Genomic DNA, 19,731 nt, shown 5'->3' with positions numbered 1-19,731 from the left:
ATTTAAGTAAATTTTCTTGGCTAAAGAATTTTTTTTCTTGCCTTAAAAAATTATATTCTTCAAAATTGTATTTTTGGTTTAAGACATTTCTCTTGAACGAAGTTAATTTTTTTATAAGTAAATATAAAATAAAAGATCCAGTTATTCACCTTTGCACTAAAAAAAAAAAAAATTCCTGACCGAAGTGTGAATTTAAGTCAAAGTTTTGAGCCAAGAAAATTTTGAGTCAAGAAAATTTCTTCTTACTCCAAAATAACTTTTGTCTTCCTTAGAATTTTCTTAGCACAAGAAACTTATTTTTTCTGTGTAGTTAATGACATTTGCAATTATATTTTTATTAAAAAAAAATCAACTTCAATAAATTAATAAATATAATTTTTTAATTATAAATTTAAAGATAATTGATTTTTTTAGAACATTTTATTTTTTTTCAAGAGTCAAACAACTAATTAGCTTAAGCTCGTGTCAATAATTAGATCTTTTACCTTAATAGTATAAACTCAAATTATTTTGGATCGTTACTAATTGTTTTTTTTATTTTTTTTTAATTTATTTATTTTATTTTTTTCTTTTTAATTATGTTAAATTAATTAATTAATAAGAATTAATTAAATAGAATTAATTAAATAGAATTAATTAATTAGAATTAATTAAATAGAATTAATTAAATAGAATTAATTAATTAGAATTAATTAATTAGAATTGATTAATTAGAATTAATTAATTAGAATTGATTCTAATTAATTAGAATTAATTATTTTGAATTAATTAATTAATAAGAATTAATTATTTTAAATTAATTAATTAATAAGAATTAATTAAATAGAATTAATTAAATAGAATTAATTAAATAGAATTAATTAATTAGAATTAATTAAATAGAATTAATTAATTAGAATTAATTAAATAGAATTAATTAAATAGAATTAATTAAATAGAATTAATTAATTAGAATTAATTAATTAGAATTAATTAATTAGAATTAATTCATTACAATTAATTCATTACAATTAATTAATTAATTAATTAGAATTAATTCATTACAGATAATTAATTAATTAGAATTAATTCATTACAATTAATTCTAATTAATTAGAATTAATTAATTAAAACTGATTAATATTTTAAAATTATGTTTCTTCACAAGGCTACCTAATTAATATCCTCAAACTTTACTGAGCAATAACCAAATTAACCCGACAAACTTTATCCTTATGTTCTCTCATAGAATGTTCTTTAACATCATCCCTAAAGTGCGCTCTAAACGAGCAATAATAACACTTAAATTGCGTTAATTTTTCGCACTCAAAATTAATATGATTCTCCAAAATCCTCTTGCTGCTACATTTCTTCCTACATTCGTCATTCGGGCACAAATATCTTTCCTCAGACTGTTCCGAAGGCTTGTAAACGTCAATTACACTCGCGTTTTCTCCACTGTGGGCTCTAGAAATGTGAGACTTTACATAGCAGTTCCACTTGGACCTGTATTTACAGAGCGGGCACATGAATCTCAAGGGTTTTCCGCAGTACATTGAGTGAGTCTTCAAACAACCCTTCATTTTAAAAACTCTGCTGCATCCAGGATTAGGACACGAGTATTTCTTCCTTTTCTTCTTTGTATTTCTTCTCTTATTATTTGTTTTGTTTTTTTCCGGCTCTGGAACTAACTGCGAATTGTTGATGGTCTCAAAATTATCAGTGTAATTTGAGTCTGTGATTCCTGAGTCCAGTTCTGGAGACTCTACAAATCTTCGGTACAATTTATCTGCGATAAATACGTTAGAAATGTAAACTGTAAAATAAAAATTTATAGATTCTTTTAGTAAATTAAAAATTTTTTTTAGATTATTTATCAAGTGCGGTGCTATTTTTCACACTTTTTTGTTAAAATAATTCACAAAAAATTATTGTGCAATACACTCCACCACTTTGTGAAAAAACAAGTCGCCATTTTGTCGATAAAACTTTGCATTAAGCCACAAAACCTAGAAAAATAGTTTTTTTAATTAATAATTAATTTTAAAATTATTATTTTCCATATTTATGCTTCTAAATTTTTAAATAAATTTTAATTTTACAAAAAATAATTAATTAATAATAAAGTCTAAATTTTAAAAATTATTTAAAATATTGTTTAATTAATTAAAAATAAATAAGAATTTTTAGTAATTAATGACTTTTGTTAAATTGAACTGTACTTTCTTAACTATTGATGTTTTTAAAGATATAAGCTCATCCGGATGTTACACTCATCAAGAGCTTTCGTTTGAGTACCCATATGCATTTTTGACATATTTCTCATATATAATATATATTAATATATAAAATATATGAAAAATTGATGTAAGTACTCAAATAAAAGGTCTCGATGAGTGTAATGTCGGGGTGAGCTTATATCTTTAAAAATGTCAGTAGTTGACAAGATACAATGTCATTTCTCAATAATTGATATTTTTAAAAATGTAAGCTCATCCTGATGTTACACTCATCGAGAGCTTTCATTCGAATACCCACATGCATTTTCATATATTTTTCATATATACATATATATAATATATATAAATATATGAAAAATTGATGTGGGTACTCAAATGAAAGGTCTTGATAAGTATAACATCGGGGTGAGCTTATATCTTTAAAAATGTCAATAGTTGACAAGATACAAGGTCATTTCTTAATTATTGATATTTTTAGAGATGTAAGCTCATTCTGATGTTACACTCATCAAGAGCTTTCATTTGAGTACCCACATGCATTTTTGATATATTTTTCATGTATACATATAGATAAATATATAAATATATGAAAAATTGATGTAGGTACTCAAATGAAAGGTCTCGATGAGTGTAATGTCGGGGTGAGCTTATATCTTTAAAAATGTCAGTAGTTGACAAGATACAAGGTCATTTCTCAATAATTGATATTTTTAAGAATGTAAGCTCATCCTGATGTTACACTCATCGAGAGCTTTCATTTGAATACCCACATGCATTTTTGATATATATATATATATATATATATACATATATATATATATAATATATATAAATATATGAAAAATTGATGTGGGTACTCAAATGAAAGGTCTCGACGAGTGTAACATCAGAATGAGCTTATATCTTTAAAAATGTCAATAGTTCACAAGATACAAATTCAAGTCAAGAATCTTGCAATGACACTAAATTTCACTTAAAAAAAACCAATTTTATCTTATGACTATCCTAAAAAAAATTTTTTTCTTATTATCTTAACAACAAAGATTAAAAAAAAAATTTTTTAATTATCAAAATATTTTTTTAAACCTAATTAATGTTAATTTAATTAACTTATATTAATTTATTTATTTAATAAATAATTTATTAACACTAAAAATCTAAATTGTACAATAAAATATAATTAAACTAATGGAATGAAAAAATAATAAAATTATCTTGATTTGACTAGATCAACTATACGAATTTCCATGCCAGGATGACGATGATTCAAGTGTCTCCGAAGATTGCTCTTGAAGCTAGTGATAAACCCGCAATATGCGCACATAAACCGCGGAGCTTGGCCGCACTCGTACCTCAAGTGCGTTAACAAAGTTCCCTTGGCTTTGTAACTTCTCCCGCAGTTATTATTCGGACATTTGTAGTACCCGTGGGTCAACCCCAATCTTTGGACCGGCCTACGTCTTCTTAAGCTGATGTATCCTGTAAAAAAAATTTTTTTGTTAGTATACTTCTCTTTTTTCACTCACACGAACACATGCGCTAACAATTATTGAATAAAAATAATAAAATTTTGCTGAAGAAATATTCATGTTTATTTTTTGATCTTACAATTTAATTTAACGTGACTTAGTACAGGGATGAAAAATATTTTACATTAATTTAAATTAGAATTAAGTAACTGAGTTATTTTATTTATCACAAAAATTTGATCTTAAATTTTTATAAAATATAAAAATATTTAAAAAAAAGTTTTTTTTTTTAAACTAAAAAAATTTTATGAAGTTGAAATTCAAATTATAAAATATTGTCTAATTATTAAAAGTTTATAAATTAAAAAAAAAGAAATATTTATCAGTCACTAATTTTAATATTTGGTTTTTCTCTTTTTAAGAAAGCGGAAAAAAAAAATTTACAAATATAAGGGGGAAAATTACTGTGATGGTCGAAAAAAAAAAGGTGATTTTCGGGAATTTCTTTAACAGGGAAAATAAAGGAATTTGGGGATCAAATTTTTTTTATTTTATTAAGGATAGATTAGAGATTATTTCCCTAAATTTTTATTAAAAAATAATCAATTATTAGAAAGTTATTGACAATTTCGTAGAGCACAGAAAAAATTTTCCCCTTCATGGTCAAAATTAAAAAATTTTAATTTTAAAGATTTTTTCTAGCCGAGTTAAAACAAAAAAAAAAAAGTAAAAATAATGAGAAAATTAAAAAAAAATTTTTTTATTTTATTAAGGGTACATTAAATATTAAAAAAAAAATATTTAATTATTACAAAATTATTAACAATCTTGCAGAGCACTAGAAAAAATTTCCCCCTCCATGGTCGGAATTTTAAAAATTTTGATTTTAAAGATTTTTTTAGCAACAAAAAAAAAAAACAGTAAAAATAATGAGAAAATTTTCAATCAGTTGCCATTCTTTTGAAAATTAAAATTTTCAAAATTCCGTACGTGCAACGATAACTAGATTGTTAATAACTTTGTAATAATTAAATATTTTTTAATAAAAATTTAGAGTAATAATCTTTAATGTACCCTTAATAAAATAAAAAAAATTAAATCTCCAAATTCCTCTATTTTCCCTGTTAAAAAAATTCCCAAAAATTACCTTTTTTTCGACCGGCACAGTCATTTATTAGAGACCATTTTTTAGTATCAAACAAATATTTCTTAGTATTTAAAATGATTTGTTTGTATTTAATAAATCAGATATTCATTTATTAAATATTAATAAATCTTTTTAAATACTAAGAAATATTTGTTAAGGACTAAAAAGTGGTCTCTAATAAATGATTTGTTAAATATTAACAAATATTTTTAACTATAAACAAATCCTTCGATCGGTGAAAAATTCCAGATCTTCCTTTTTAAATTTAAATTTGAAATATCAAGCCCTATTTAGTAATATAAATTTTTTTGCAAGGATTATACAACTCAATAACAAAATTCGTGAACCCAGGATGTTTTGCGCTGACATGAGCCCTGAGATCGGCTTTGCGATGAGACCTGTGCTCGCAATAAGGACACTTGAACCTGGGGGGTTTACCGCACTGGTAATTGTAATGAGTGTTGCGATTGCTCTTGTCGCTGAACACTCTTGAGCAAGTTGGGTTCGGGCAGGCGTACTTCACCGCTTCTATTTGCAGATCTGGTTGAGATTTTTCTGCGATTGATACCATTGGGGGCTCTTCCATCCAGACAATCATCGGTCGAACTGGAAAGAAATAAGAATTAATTAGTATTGAATTTAATTTTAGTAATTACAATTTTTTTTTCTTTTTTGTTTATTTGAATAAATTATTAAAATTTTTGATTTATTTTTTTATTAGTAATTAATTTTTTATACATTGTTAATAATTTTATTTATAATTTTTCGGTAATATTTGATTATTATTATTATTTTTAATAATTATTTAATAATAAATATTATTACAGTCCTTTAAATATAAATTTGAAGCTTAAAATTTAATTAATTTTAATTTGATAAAAAAAATTTTTTTACATGATTTATGCTTTTTAATTTTTATAAAAATTTTATAAATTTAGTAAAAAAAAAATTAATTAATTTTTATAAAAATTTTATTGAATTAAGTAAAAAAAAAATTAATTAATTTAAATTTTACAATAAATTATTAAGATTAAAATTAAAATTTTAAAAATTAATTAAAAAAATAACAATAAAATAATTTTCTTACTACGCCGGTCGAAAGTACGGGGTTCTCGCTGCGATTTCACGGCAGAAAGCCCCGCTTTGATGCCGTGGTTGAGTCGCGCATGCGCTCTACGACGGAGAGCCGAAATAATGCATTTCTGCCCTCCGGCCGGAAAGTGGCAACTTTCTGGCCGCTGCGCTAAACAAAGTTGCCACATTCCGGCTACGTGGAGCAGAAATAGTATATTACATACCTAGGCCAGTAAAATAATAGTCTCAGATCACATGTAATTGTTGGCCGAGGTTGACAAACATGTGATCTGAGGCTTTACTTTTTACTGGCCAAGGTATGTATACTATTTTTTTGCCCTCCGGGCGGAAAGTGACAACTTTCGTCCTGCTGCGCTAAACTAAGTTGCCGCTTTCCGCCTTCGTCGGACAAAAAAATAGTATACACTCCACGGGAAGTAAATAAGAAAGCCTCAGATCACATGTTTGTTGACCTCGGCTTCGCCTCGGCCAACAATTACATGTGATCTGAGACATTTCTTACTTTACTTCCCTAGGTGTGTAATATACTATTTCTGCTCGACGTAGCCGGAATGTGGCAACTTTGTTTAGCGCAGCAGCCAGAAAGTTGCCACTTTCCGGCCGGAGGGCAGAAAATAGTATATTACACACCTAGGGAAGTAAAGTAAAAAATGTCTCAGATCACATGTAATTGTCGGCCGAGGCGAAGCCGAGGTTGACAAACATGTGATCTGAGGCTTTCTTATTTACTTCCCGTGGAGTGTATACTATTTTTTTGCTCGACGAAGGCAGAAAGCGGCACTTTCGTTTAGCGCAGCGGGCCGAAAGTTGACGCTTTCTGTCCGTCGAGCAAAAATAGTATATTACACACCTAGGGAAGTAAAGTAAGAAATGTCTCAGATCACATGTAATTGTTGGCCGAGGCGACGCCGAGGTCAACAAACATGTGATCTGAGGCTTTCTTATTTACTTCCCGTGGAGTGTATACTATTTTTTTGTCCGACGAAGGCGGAAAGCGGCAACTTAATTTAGCGCAGCGGGACGAAAGTTGTCACTTTCCGCCCGGAGGGCAAAAAAAGCATTTTTCATGCACTGACAACGAGACTCGAGGCGGCAGAAAGCCCGAAAGTCGGTAGTCGCGCTCACTCTAGAACTAATGTTTATAAGGCTAACCTTACTTGTGATTGTTATGAATGTATCTGTCTTGTATGAAAATTAAGTTAACCGACACTCAACAATTTTTGATTTTTTTATTAATTAAAAACTAGAAGTAAAAAACTATTTTTAAAAAATTCCACGTATAATTTTTGAAATTTTCTACATGTGAAAATTTTTGTTTTAATTTTTTTTTAATTATTTATCAATAAAATAAATTATAAAAAGTTTCAAATGATATTCTCAAATAAATAAATTCATTATTGAACAAATAATTATTTGAAAAAATACACAAACAGATTTTTTTCTTAATTTTTTTTTCAATGCATTTTACGATTATTATTTCATTTTTCTCTTTTTTTTTTATTCTTAAAGAGTTAATTTATAATATGTTTATAACTTTAAATTTATTTAATTAAATTAAGATCTTTTCTCAAAAGAAAGTAGTAATATGATAGATTATAAATTAGTATCTTTATTGACAGGTGTATTTGATGCCCCCCCCCCCCCCCCCCGACTAGCAGCACTCGCTTCGCTCGTGCCTCAAATGTCGGGGGCAGGCATCAATTTTTTTCAACGCAATTTTTTGCGTACTTTCGACCGGATAGCAAGAAAACTAGTATACACTACATGGGCAGAAAGTTGAGATTCCTGCACTGCGCGCCATGATGCTCTCGGCTTCGCCTCGGGCATCATGGCGCGCAGTGCAGGAATCTCAACTTTCTGCCCTTGTAGTGTAATATACTATATTAATATTAAAATTTAAATAAAAGTAAAAAAAATGAAAAATAATAAATTTTTTAAATTAATTATTTATTTTGCACTCATATTTCATGTGATAATAAAAATTATCTTTGCGCGTGTATCTTTTATTACAAGATTTGTTCGGGCATTGGAAGAAACTGCTCTTATTCGAAGGTTTGTTGTCGTAGAGTTCAATTACATCCGTCTTGAGATTAGAATGAATTCTCTTAGCGTGCAATTGAATGTTGTACTTGGTCAGCGACTTGTACTGGCAATGAGGACACATGTACCTCGGCGGTTTCCCGCAGTAATATTTAACGTGCTTGTTCCGCGATTCCGCGTGCTGGAACACTTTTTGGCAGTTCGCGTTCGGACAGTAGAACAATCCGGCCCTCTTCAACGGCTCTGTTATCGGTTGTATCAGTCTTAATCCTCCCGGCAGGATTATGATCCCTGAAAAAATTTTAAATACATTTTTTGTTAGTTTTTTTTTGTAATAAAATCTTAATTTTACACAAATATTTATTTTTCTAAATTTAATTTGACAAAATTTATATCTGAAAAGAAGAAATTTATTTTGTGATTTTAATTATATTTACAATTTACAATTTATGTATTTTAGTATTTAATAGATAATTAAGAAATGGCCTTGTATCTTGTGAACTATTGACATTTTTAAAGATATAATCTCATCTCGATGTTACACTCATCAAGAGCTTTCATTTGAGTACCCACATGCATTTTTGATATATTTTTCATATATACATAAATATAATATATATAAATATATGAAAAATTGATGTGGGTACTCAAATGAAAGCTCTTGATGAATGTAACATCAGGATCAGCTTATATCTTTAAAAATGTCAATATTTACGAAAGTACAATGCAATTTAACAAATATCTTGTGAACTATTGACATTTTTAAAGATATATAAGCACACCCTGACATTACACTCATCAAGAGCTTTCATTTGAGTACCCACATCAATTTTTCATATATTTATATATATTATATTTATGTATATATGAAAAATATATCAAAAATGCATGTGGGTACTCAAATGAAAGCTCTTGATGAGTGTAACATCAGGATGAGCTTATATCTTTAAAAATGTCAATATTTACGAAAGTACAATGCAATTTAACAAATATCTTGTGAACTATTGACATTTTTAAAGATATAAGCTCACCCTGACATTACACTCATCAAGAGCTTTCATTTGAGTACCCACATCAATTTTTCATATATTTATATATATTATATATATGTATATATGAAAAATACATCAAAAATGCATGTGGGTACTCAAATGAAAGCTCTTGATGAGTGTAACATCAGGATGAGCTTATATCTTTAAAAATGTCAATATTTACGAAAGTACAATGCAATTTAACAAATATCTTGTGAACTATTGACATTTTTAAAGATATATAAGCACACCCTGACATTACACTCATCAAGAGCTTTCATTTGAGTACCCACATCAATTTTTCATATATTTATATATATTATATATATGTATATATGAAAAATATATCAAAATGCATGTGGGTATTCAAATGAAAGCTCTTGATGAGTGTAACGTCGGGATGAGCTTATATCTTTAAAAACATCAATGTTTAAGAAAGTACAGTGCAATTTAGCAAAAGTCATTATTTAATATATCAAAATTTTATTTATTTATAATTCACAAGTCACGGAAGTTACATAGTGACTGCAAGGTTGCTAGTTACATAAATTTGTTTTTATTTTTAAATTAATTAATTTGGTTAATAAATATAAAAATTAATTAATTATATTATTATTGAATAAAATCTTTCAAAAATTATTAAATATTAATATTAAAAATAAAAATTAATAAATGAAATATTTATTTTAGTAAAAGAAAAAACTTTTTTTGAATATCAATTAAATTTATTAAAAATGAAATAAACGTCTGCAATTTCAAGTACAAATTTCAATTTTATTTTCTAGACTCAATAATAATAATTACTCTTAATTATCTGTAGAGAAAATTTTCATCTATCATATGGATCAAAAATTTTTTAAATTGTCAATAAAAATTTTAATTCCCATCAAAAACTCCAACAAATTGCGTTTTTTAGTTAGTTACAGTCGTTAAATGTTTATCGGTAATAAAAAGTTATATTTAAAATTTTATATACGTCCTAAAATTTTGTCAAAAATAAGTATTGAGTGATAGTATGAAATTAAGTGTAGTGAGTTGTGCAATTATTAAATACCAGAGTTTCACTTTAGCCCAATGTTCTAGAAACATAATTTTACAATTTTCTCAATTTCATTTCTCTTTAGCCCTTCATTTAATTATTCTTTTTTTTTTTAAATATTTCAGGAAAAATCCAGAAAATCCTTCTTCTCAATACTTCTAAGTAAGTCATTAAATTTCTCCACAATTTTATAATTAATCTATTAAATTAAAAAAAATTTAATTATTGTCACAAAAAAAAAAAATTAAATCAAAACTTTTTTCAAAAATTTTTACGAATTTATCAAAATAATTTTTTGGCTATAAATTAAAAATTTTTAATTAGCGAAAATTGACAATATTTAAAATAATTAAATTAATAGAAAAAAATTAATTTAATTAAAGAGAAAATTTTTTAATTTAAGAAAAAAAATTTTTTTCTTAATCAAATTAATTTTTATAATAAATTAATTAGTTTAATCAAGTAAAGCTTGACATCAAACTTGCAATGAGCCTAATTACTCGCATCGCTTGAATTTAGTAGGTAATTTTTTCCCGCACTCGTAATTCAAATGATACTTCAAGCTATCGGTCAACTTATAAACCCGCCCACAATTTTTATTAGGACAAGGAAACTCTCCAGATTTGAGAACAGGCTTCCAGAGTTGAACAATCACTGGGTCACGTCCTTTGTGCATTCTAATCGAGTGTTTCTTCACGTTGGCAGACTTGCGGGACTTGTAGGGACAGTAAGAGCACTGGTACCTCGGTGGTACTCCGCACTGGTATTTCTCGTGATATATCCAGCTGTTCTTGGTGCTGAAAGTGTTCTTGCATTTAGAGCACTCGAATTTACCCCGCTGATCAGTTTCGGATTTTCTTTTAGCTCTAGGATTTTCTTCCACCGTCATAGTATCCTCCAAGCTGCTCCCAGATTCTGTAAAAAAATTAATTAAAAAAATTTTATTGCAATTTATTAAATAAAAATTAAATTTTGGTAGGGAGAAATTAAATTTTCACAATTATTAATTTATTTTTGTATTTTATTTATTTATTTATTTATTCATTTCTTCTTTTTTTTTAAATTAAAAAAAAATTTTTTTTCATTAAAAATAAATTTTTTTTTATTAAAAAAACAATTTTATTTTTTAATAAAAAAAATATATTAAATTACAATTAAAAATTGAAAATTGAAATTTTATAAAACTTTCTTTCATTAAAAAAAAAAAATGTATTAAATTACAATTAAAAATTGAAATTTTATAAAATTTTTTTTCATTAGAAAAAAAAAGAAATTTTTTTTTTTAATTAAAAAAAATGTATTAAATTACAATTAAAAATTGAAATTTTATAAAATTTTCCATCTTCAATAAAAAAATTTTTTTCTTTTAATTAAAAAAAAAATGTATTAAATTACAATTAAAAATTGAAATTTTATAAAATTTTCCATCTTCAATTAAAAAATTTTTTTTCTTTTAATTAAAAAAAAAATGTATTAAATTACAATTAAAAATTGAAATTTTATAAAATTTTCTTTCGTTAAAAAAAAAATTTTTTTAATAAAAAAAATGTATTAAATTACAATTAAAAATTGAAATTTTATAAAATTTTCTTTCGTTAAAAAAAAAAATTTTTTTAATAAAAAAAATGTATTAAATTACAATTAAAAATTGAAATTTTGTAAAAAATTTCTATCTTCATTTAAAAAAAATGTATTAAATTCCAATTAAAAATTAAAAATTAAAATTTTATAAAATTCTTTATCTTCCACACAAATTTTTCAAATGAGTATCTAGGCCCTTCTTGAACTTGTATCTCTGCGAGCAGTTTGGACAAACAAAAGTCCCCATTTCTTCAGGGTACGGATTGTAAAGCTCAATTACATCTGTCATCAAATCAGGATGAAGCGCTTTTGAGTGGGTTCTAACATTTGGCGCCCAGTGGGACCTGTACTCACAGTGTCCGCACTGGTACCTCGGTGGTTTTCCACATATATACTTAACGTGCTTGCGCAAAGTGTTTTCGTCCTTAAAAACACTGTTACAGTGGGCGTTCACGCAATGATACTTATTCAGGTTCATATTTGAGTGGAAATTCTGCAGCCCTGAGTAATAATCGTCGAACCTTCGCACAGTTAGCGGGTAGTTTCCTGGAACAAAAATTATTTTTTGTTAGTTTTAATTTATACTATCAAAATTCTAGATTAAATTTTTTTCAGTATTTTTATTTTTAAAAATTAATTGAAGATTTTAGTTTTTTTTTTTTTTTTTTTCTGGTGCTAGAGTAATGAGTAATTAGACATGCTAATTGAAAGTGTAGTTAGAACCTTCATGCTTCCAATACATAAAGTTAGGCAGTGTTAGAATTTTTTAGATACTTTGGTAATAATTATCCTGAAAAATAAAAAGTAGATTTAAAAATTAATTAAAAAAAATGAAGAAATAATTACAATGACCTTTATTAAATAAATAATTTGTGTTATTACATTCGTAATTAATGGTCAAGTCTTTAGTTAGCAATAATTAAAATTTTAAGAAGAAAAAAACTATTTTAATTTTTTTTAATGCAAAATTTTGGTATTTAAAAATTTTAATTTTTGAATTAATTTTTTTTTAATTAATTTAAGCAATTTTTATGCTAAATGTAATTATTTCTTTCAGGAACAATAATTAATTATTTTTTACTAAAAAAATTGTCTAATTATTCTTTACAGTACAAAAAAAGACGGAAATATAGTTAAGTAATGACTGAAGTTCATAATTCTTTGCCGTGAACATGATTTAAATGGTTTCTAAGAGTATGTTTGTGATAAGTCCTCCAATTTTCACAAGACAAGCAAATAAATTTCTTCTCTTTGCCACACTCGGTCTTAATATGTCGACTTAAATTTCTTTTATTTACATAGGACCGTGAGCAATTAGAGCAAGAGAAGCGACATTTGTCAGTTTCAGAAAGATCAACAATAGTTTCAGACGTCTTCCTTCGCTTAACGGGCTTCACAGGATTTTTTCAGAGAATTTTCTCCTTATTTTCTTTAGACTCGTCACTAAATTTCGCGTTTTGGTCAAGGATTATTTCTTCAGACTGTAAATTATTTTCCAAATAATCAAAGAACTGTTTTTCACGTTGGCGCTCGCTATTGAACGTCAAATTGCATTTTGAATTATAACACGCGTATTTTATGTTTTTTATCATCAGTTCGTTCAAATTTTCGTCTTCTTTAACTGAGAAGGTTTCTTCCTGGCCTGGAAAGTCGTTGAAACTCGTTTCCATGGTGGTTAATTCTGAAACAATTTTATTTTTGGTTAATTAAATTTTTTCTAGGGATTAATATTAAAACAAAAAAACTGTTAGTAACAAATATACACTTTCACAATTCACAAAAAAAAATTTATAGATTAATTATTTAAACTTTTATACCGCCTTTTATGACAACACAAACCCGTAACAATAATTAATTAGTTAGTAAATAATAACTCAGATTTTTTCTCAATCAATTAAATTTTATTTATTAAAAATTAAATAAGAAAAAATGTAAATTTAATTATTTGATTTAGAAGACAAGTCATAAATTTTTCTTCACGCTTAAAATAAAATAATTAATTTCAAATAACGTTTAATAATAATTTGGTTGTTTTAAATTTTAAACGGAAATTTTTTTTTGTAATAACTCTTCAATACTAAACTAAACAATGACGATAAAATTATTTAAAAGAACAAATTTTTAAAATTGAATAATTTTTTTTTAATTTAATAACAAATATTAATTAATTTTTACCGGAAAAATTATCTAATTATTCTTCAAAGTATAAAAAAAGAAGAAAATTAAGTTAAATAATAAGGAAAGTTTATAAGTCTTTGCCGTGAACATTTCTTAAATGTTTACTAAGGTCATGTCTGTAATACGTCCTCCAATTTTTACAAAACGAGCAAATAAATTTTTTCTTTTTGCCACACCGGTAGTTAATATGTCGAAGTAAATTATTTCTAGAAGTATAAGACCGTGAGCAATTAGAGCAAAAGAAGCGACCTTTGATAATTTTAAAACGATTCACAATTTTTTTAGATGTCTTCATTGGCTTAACGGGCTTCACAGAATTATTCAAGGGAATTTTCTCCTTATTTTCGTTAGATTTATCTTTAAATTTCGTATTTTGGTCAAGAGCTATTTTTTCAGGCTGTAAATTATTTTTCAAACAATCAAAGGAGTGTTTATCACGTTGGCGCTCGCGACTGAACGTCAAGTTGCATTCTAGATTATTACACGCGTATTTTATGTTTTTTATTATCAGTTGGTTCAAATCATCTTCTTCTTTGACTGGAAAGGTTTCTTCGTGGCCTGGAAAGTCGTTGAAGCTCGTTTCCATGGTGGTTAATTCTGAAACAATTTTATTTTTGGTTAATTAAATTTTTTTGAGGGATTAATATTCAAACAAAAAAATTAATAGTTAAAAATATTCACTTTCACAATTCACAAAAAAATAATTAATTAATTAGTAAATAATAACTCGGTTTTTTTTAAATCAATTAAATTTTATTTATTGAAAATTAAATAAGAAAAAAAAATCAATTGGATTATTTGGTTTAGAAGACAAATTATAAATTATTTGTTCACGCTTTAAATAAAATAATTAATATAACTAATTTCAGAGAACGCTTAATAATAATTTGGTTTTTCTAAATTTTTAAGCTAAAATTTAAAGAGGTTTTTTTGTAATAACTCTTCAATACTAAACTAAATAAAGACGAAATTATTTGAAAGATCAAATTTTTAACATTAAATAATTTTTTTAAATGAAACATAATTAATATTTAAATTTAAATCAAAGACAGTATCAATTTTTATTTGAAACTTTTTTTAAAATTATAACATATTAAATCTTTTATTTTCTATCTTAAATTATACTGCAATAATTATTAATTGAAAATTTGAGAATTCAAATTTATTTAGTTAAATTCTGCAAATGTCCATTAATACAAATAATTACATACAATAAATATTGTGGATAAGTTTCAGTCCAGAGATTTAAATAATTATCTACAAAGTACTACACATATAATTATTTTTAAACTTTTTAAATAAACAATTCAACTATTGATAAAATAAATATTTAAAGTTCCACTAAGAAAAATGATTAATTATTTAATAGTAAATTGTCAGGTACGTTCAGTATCGTGACTAATGTCCAATAAATTCGATAATTAAAATTTTGAGAAGAAAAAAACCATTTAATTATATTTTTATGGAAACTGATAATTTTTTTAAATTTTGTTTCAAACAAGATTTCTTTAATTTAATTAAATTTTATCCGAAATGTAATCATTTCTTTTTATCTACTAATTTTTAATACAATATTGAATTTTTTTAAATTAAAATTTTTATCCAATATCAATTTATAAAAATTTCAATTTTCAAAAATTATTTTTTACCGCAAAAATTTTCTAATTATTTTTCGAAATACAAAAAAAGAAGAAAATTTTTTAAATAATGACTGAAGTTCGTAATTCTTTGCCGTGAACCCTCTTTAAATGTCCTTTAAGATTATGTTTGTGATAAGTCCTCCAATTTTCGGAGCACAAATCGGGCAAATAAATTTCTTCTCTTTGCCACACTGGATCGTAATATGTCGACATAAATTTGTTTTATATTCATAGGACCGTGAGCAAGTAGAGCAAGAGTAGCGACGTTCGACAGTATTAGAAAGATTGACAAACTTTTCAGACGTCTTTTCTCGCTTAACGGGCTTCATAGAATTTTTTGAGGGAATTTTCATCTTATTTTCTTTAAATTCATCTTTAAATTTCATGCTTAGGTCAAGAGGTATTTCTTCAGGCTGTAAATTATTTTTCAAACAATCAAAGAAGTGTTTATCACGTTGGAGCTCGCTATTGAATCCCAAATTGCATTTTGGAATATAACACGCGTATTCTATGTTATTTATCATCAGTTGGTTCAAATTATCTTCTTCTTTGACTGGGATGGTTTTTTCGTGGCCTGGGAAGTCGTTCAAGCTCGTTATCGTGGTGGTTAATTCTGAAACAATTTTATTGTTCGTTAATAATTGAATTTTTCTTTTTTGAGGAATTAATATTTAAACACAAAATAATTATTAGTTACAAACCTACACTTTCACAAAAATGCACACAAATTATTAGTTACAAATATACACTTTCACAAATCACAAAAAAAATAATTAATTAATTAGTAAATAATAACTCAATTTTTTTGTTTTCAATCAATTAAATTTTTTTTATTGAAAATTAAATAAGAAAAAATATCAATTGGATTATTTGGTTCAGAAGATAAGTTATAAATTAGTCCTTCACGCTTTAAATAAAATAATTAATATAACTAATTTCAAATAACGCTTTTTAATAATTTGGTTTTTTTAAATTTTGATCGAAAAATTTTTTTTGTAATAACTCTTCAATGCTAAACTAAATAATGACGATAAAATTATTTGAAAGATCAAATTTTTAACATTGAAGTATTTTTTTCAATTTAAGAACAAATATTAATTATTTTTTACCAAAAAAATTATCTAATTAATCTTCAAAGTACAATAAAATACGAAAATTCAGTTATGTAACAACTAAAGTTCATAATTATTTGTCGTGAATATTTTTTATATGTTTTTTAAGGTCATATTTGTAATATGTTATCCAATGTTTACAATACGGGCAAATAAATTTCTTCTTTTTGCCACACTCGGACCTAATATGTCGAAGTAAATTATTTCTAGAAGTATAAGACCGTGAGCAATTAGAGCAAGAGAAGCGACCTTTGCCAGTATTAGAAAGATCTACAAATTTTTCAGACGTCTTTTTTTGCTTCACGGGCTTCGCAGGATTTTTTGAGGGAATTTTGTCCTTATTTTCTTTAAAATAATCTCTAAATTTCGCATTATGGTCAAGAGCTATTTCTTCAGGCTGTAAATTATTTTCCATACAATCAAAGGAGTGTTTATCACGATAGCGCTCGCTTTTGAACGTCAAGTTGCATTTTGGATTATAACACGCGTATTTTATGTTTTTTATCATCAGTTTGTTCGAATCATCTTCTTCTTTGACTGGGAAGGTTTCTTCGTGGCCTGGGAAGTCGTTGAAGCTCGTTTCCATGGTGGTTAATTCTGAAACAATTTTATTTTTGGTTAATTGAATTTTTTTCAGGAATTAATATTCAAACAAAAAACATAATAGTTACGAATATACACTTTCACAATTCACAAAAAAATAATTAATTAATCAGCAAATAATAACTCGGTTTTTTTTCAATCAAATAAATTTTATTTATTGAAAATTAAATAAGAAAAAAAAATCAATTGGATTATTTGGTTTAGAAGACAAATTATAAATTATTTGTTCGCGCTTTAAATAAAATAATTAATATAACTAATTTCAAAGAACGCTTAATAGTAATTTGGTTTTTCTAAATTTTGAACTAATAATTTAAAGAAGTTTTTTTGTAATAATAAATCTTTAATACTAAACTAAATAATGACGAAATTATTTGATCAATTTTTAACATTAAATAATTTTTTTTAATGAAACATAATTAATATTTAAATTTTCAAATTTAAATTTAAATCAAAGACAGTATCAATTTTTATTTAAAACTTTTTTTAAAATTGTAATATATTAAATCTTTTATTTTCTATCTTAAATTATATTGCAATAGATATTAATTGAAAATTTGAGAATTCAAATTTATTTAGTTAAATTCTGCAAATGTCCAATAATACAAATAATTAACTACAATAAATATTGTGGATAAGTTTCAGTCCAGAGACTTAAATAATTATCTACAAAGTACTACACATATAATTATTTTTAAACTTTTTAAATAAACAATTCAACTATTGATAAAATAAATACTTAAAGTTCCACTAAGAAAAATGATTAATTATTTAATAGTAAATTGTCAGGTACGTTTAGTATCATAACTTATGTCCAATAAATTCGATAATTAAAATTTTGAGAAGAAAAAAACCATTTAATTATATTTTTATGAAAACTGATAATTTTTTTAAATTTTGTTTTAAACAAGATTTCTTTGATTTAATTAAATGTTATTCGAAATGTAATTATTTCTTTTTATCTAATTATTTTTGATCTAATATTGAATTTTTTTTTAATTAAAATTTGTATCCAATATCAATTTATAAAAATTTCAATTTTCAAAAATCCTTTGGACATTTGAAAATGTTAATTATTTTTTACCGCAAAAATTTTCTAATTATTTTTCGAAATACAAAAAAAGAAGAAAATTTTTTAAATAATGACTAAAGTTCATAATTTTTTGCCGTGAACCCTCTTTAAATGTCCTTTAAGATTATGTTTGTGATAAGTCCTCCAATTTTCACAAATCGGGCAAATAAATTTCTTCTCTTTGCCACACTGGATCGTAATATGTCGACATAAATTTGTTTTATATTCATAGGACCGTGAGCAAGTAGAGCAAAAATAGCGACGTTTGACAGTATTAGAAAGATTGACAAACTTTTTAGACGTCTTTTCTCGCTTAACGGGCTTTACAGAATTTTTTAAGGGAATTTTCCCCTTATTTTCTTTAGATTCATCTTTAAATTCCGCATTTTGGTCAAGAGCTATTTCTTCAGGCTGTAAATTATTTTTCAAACAATCAAAGGAGTGTTTATCACGTTGGCACTCGCGACTGAACGTCAAGTTGCATTCTAGATTATTACACGCGTATTTTATGTTTTTTATCTTCAGTTGGTTCAAATCATCTTCTTCTTTGACTGGAAAGGTTACTTCGTGGCCTGGGAAGTCGTTCAAGCTCGTTTTCATGGTGGTTAATTCTGAAACAATTTTATTTATGGTTAATTGAATTTTTTTAAAAGATTAATATTCTAACAAAATAATTAATAGTTACAATTAAACACTTTTACAATTCACAAAAAAATAATTAATTAATTATCAAATAATAACTCGGTTTTTTTTTCAATCAATCAAATTTTATTTGTTGAAAATTAAACAAGAGAAAAAATATACAATTGGATTATTTGATTCAGAAGACAAATTATAAATTATTTGTTCACGCTTTAAATAAAATAATTAATATAACTAATTTCAAATAATGCTTAATAATAATTTGGTTTTTCTAAATTTTGACGCAAAAATTTAAAGATGTTTTTTTGTAATAATAAATCTTCAATACTAAATTAAATAATGACGGAATTATTTGAAAGATTCAATTTTTAACATTAAATAATTATTTGAAAAGAAACATAATTAATATTTAAATTTGAAAATTTAAATCAAAAACAGTATCAATTTTTTTTAATTTGATTTTAAACAAAATTTCTTTAATTTAATTAATTTTTATCCGAAATTTAATTATTTCGTTTTATTTAACTAGAAAATCCAACGCGCTTTGCGCACTTCTGTCAAAATGTTTATTATCGACAATTTAATTAATCACTAGTTTTACAAATTTTACTCATTAATATTTAATCATTGCCATGGTAACCGTTGCTATGATAACCATTGCCAAAAAAAGTCACCATAGCAACGGAAAGAGACAACAATGAAAATGTCACATCTACTTTTCAATAAAGTATTATTTTTAATGTTTTTGATTAATTTAAAGAAATTTCAGTTTTGAAAAATTCATTAGACATTTGAAAATTTAAGAATAAATATTAATTATTGTTTACCGATAATATTTACTTATTATTCTTCAAAGTACGAAA

At 25.2% G+C, this 19,731-nt stretch overlaps 1 protein-coding gene and 1 long non-coding RNA gene across 2 annotated transcripts; one reads left to right on the top strand and one right to left on the bottom strand.

Moving 5' to 3' along the window:
• The first annotated feature begins 295 nt into the window (after positions 1–295).
• Positions 296–19,527, top strand: LOC123264144. Its single transcript, XR_006509280.1, has 3 exons — positions 296–309; positions 9,516–9,522; positions 19,398–19,527. It is a non-coding gene; the product is annotated as an uncharacterized LOC123264144 (long non-coding RNA).
• LOC123264142 (zinc finger protein 878-like) lies at positions 10,499–11,620 on the bottom strand. Its single transcript, XM_044727292.1, has 2 exons — positions 11,601–11,620; positions 10,499–10,955 (listed from the first exon to the last, which is right to left on the bottom strand). Exon 2 carries the CDS (start codon positions 10,927–10,929, stop codon positions 10,537–10,539), a length of 393 nt encoding a protein of 130 aa, XP_044583227.1. The 5' UTR covers positions 10,930–10,955; positions 11,601–11,620; the 3' UTR covers positions 10,499–10,536.
• Positions 19,528–19,731: the final 204 nt, after the last annotated feature.

The sequence above is a fragment of the Cotesia glomerata genome, linkage group LG4, assembly GCF_020080835.1.
Source record: "Cotesia glomerata isolate CgM1 linkage group LG4, MPM_Cglom_v2.3, whole genome shotgun sequence".
Classification (NCBI taxonomy): domain Eukaryota; kingdom Metazoa; phylum Arthropoda; class Insecta; order Hymenoptera; family Braconidae; genus Cotesia; species Cotesia glomerata.
This window is presented reverse-complemented; position numbering and strand designations above follow the sequence as displayed.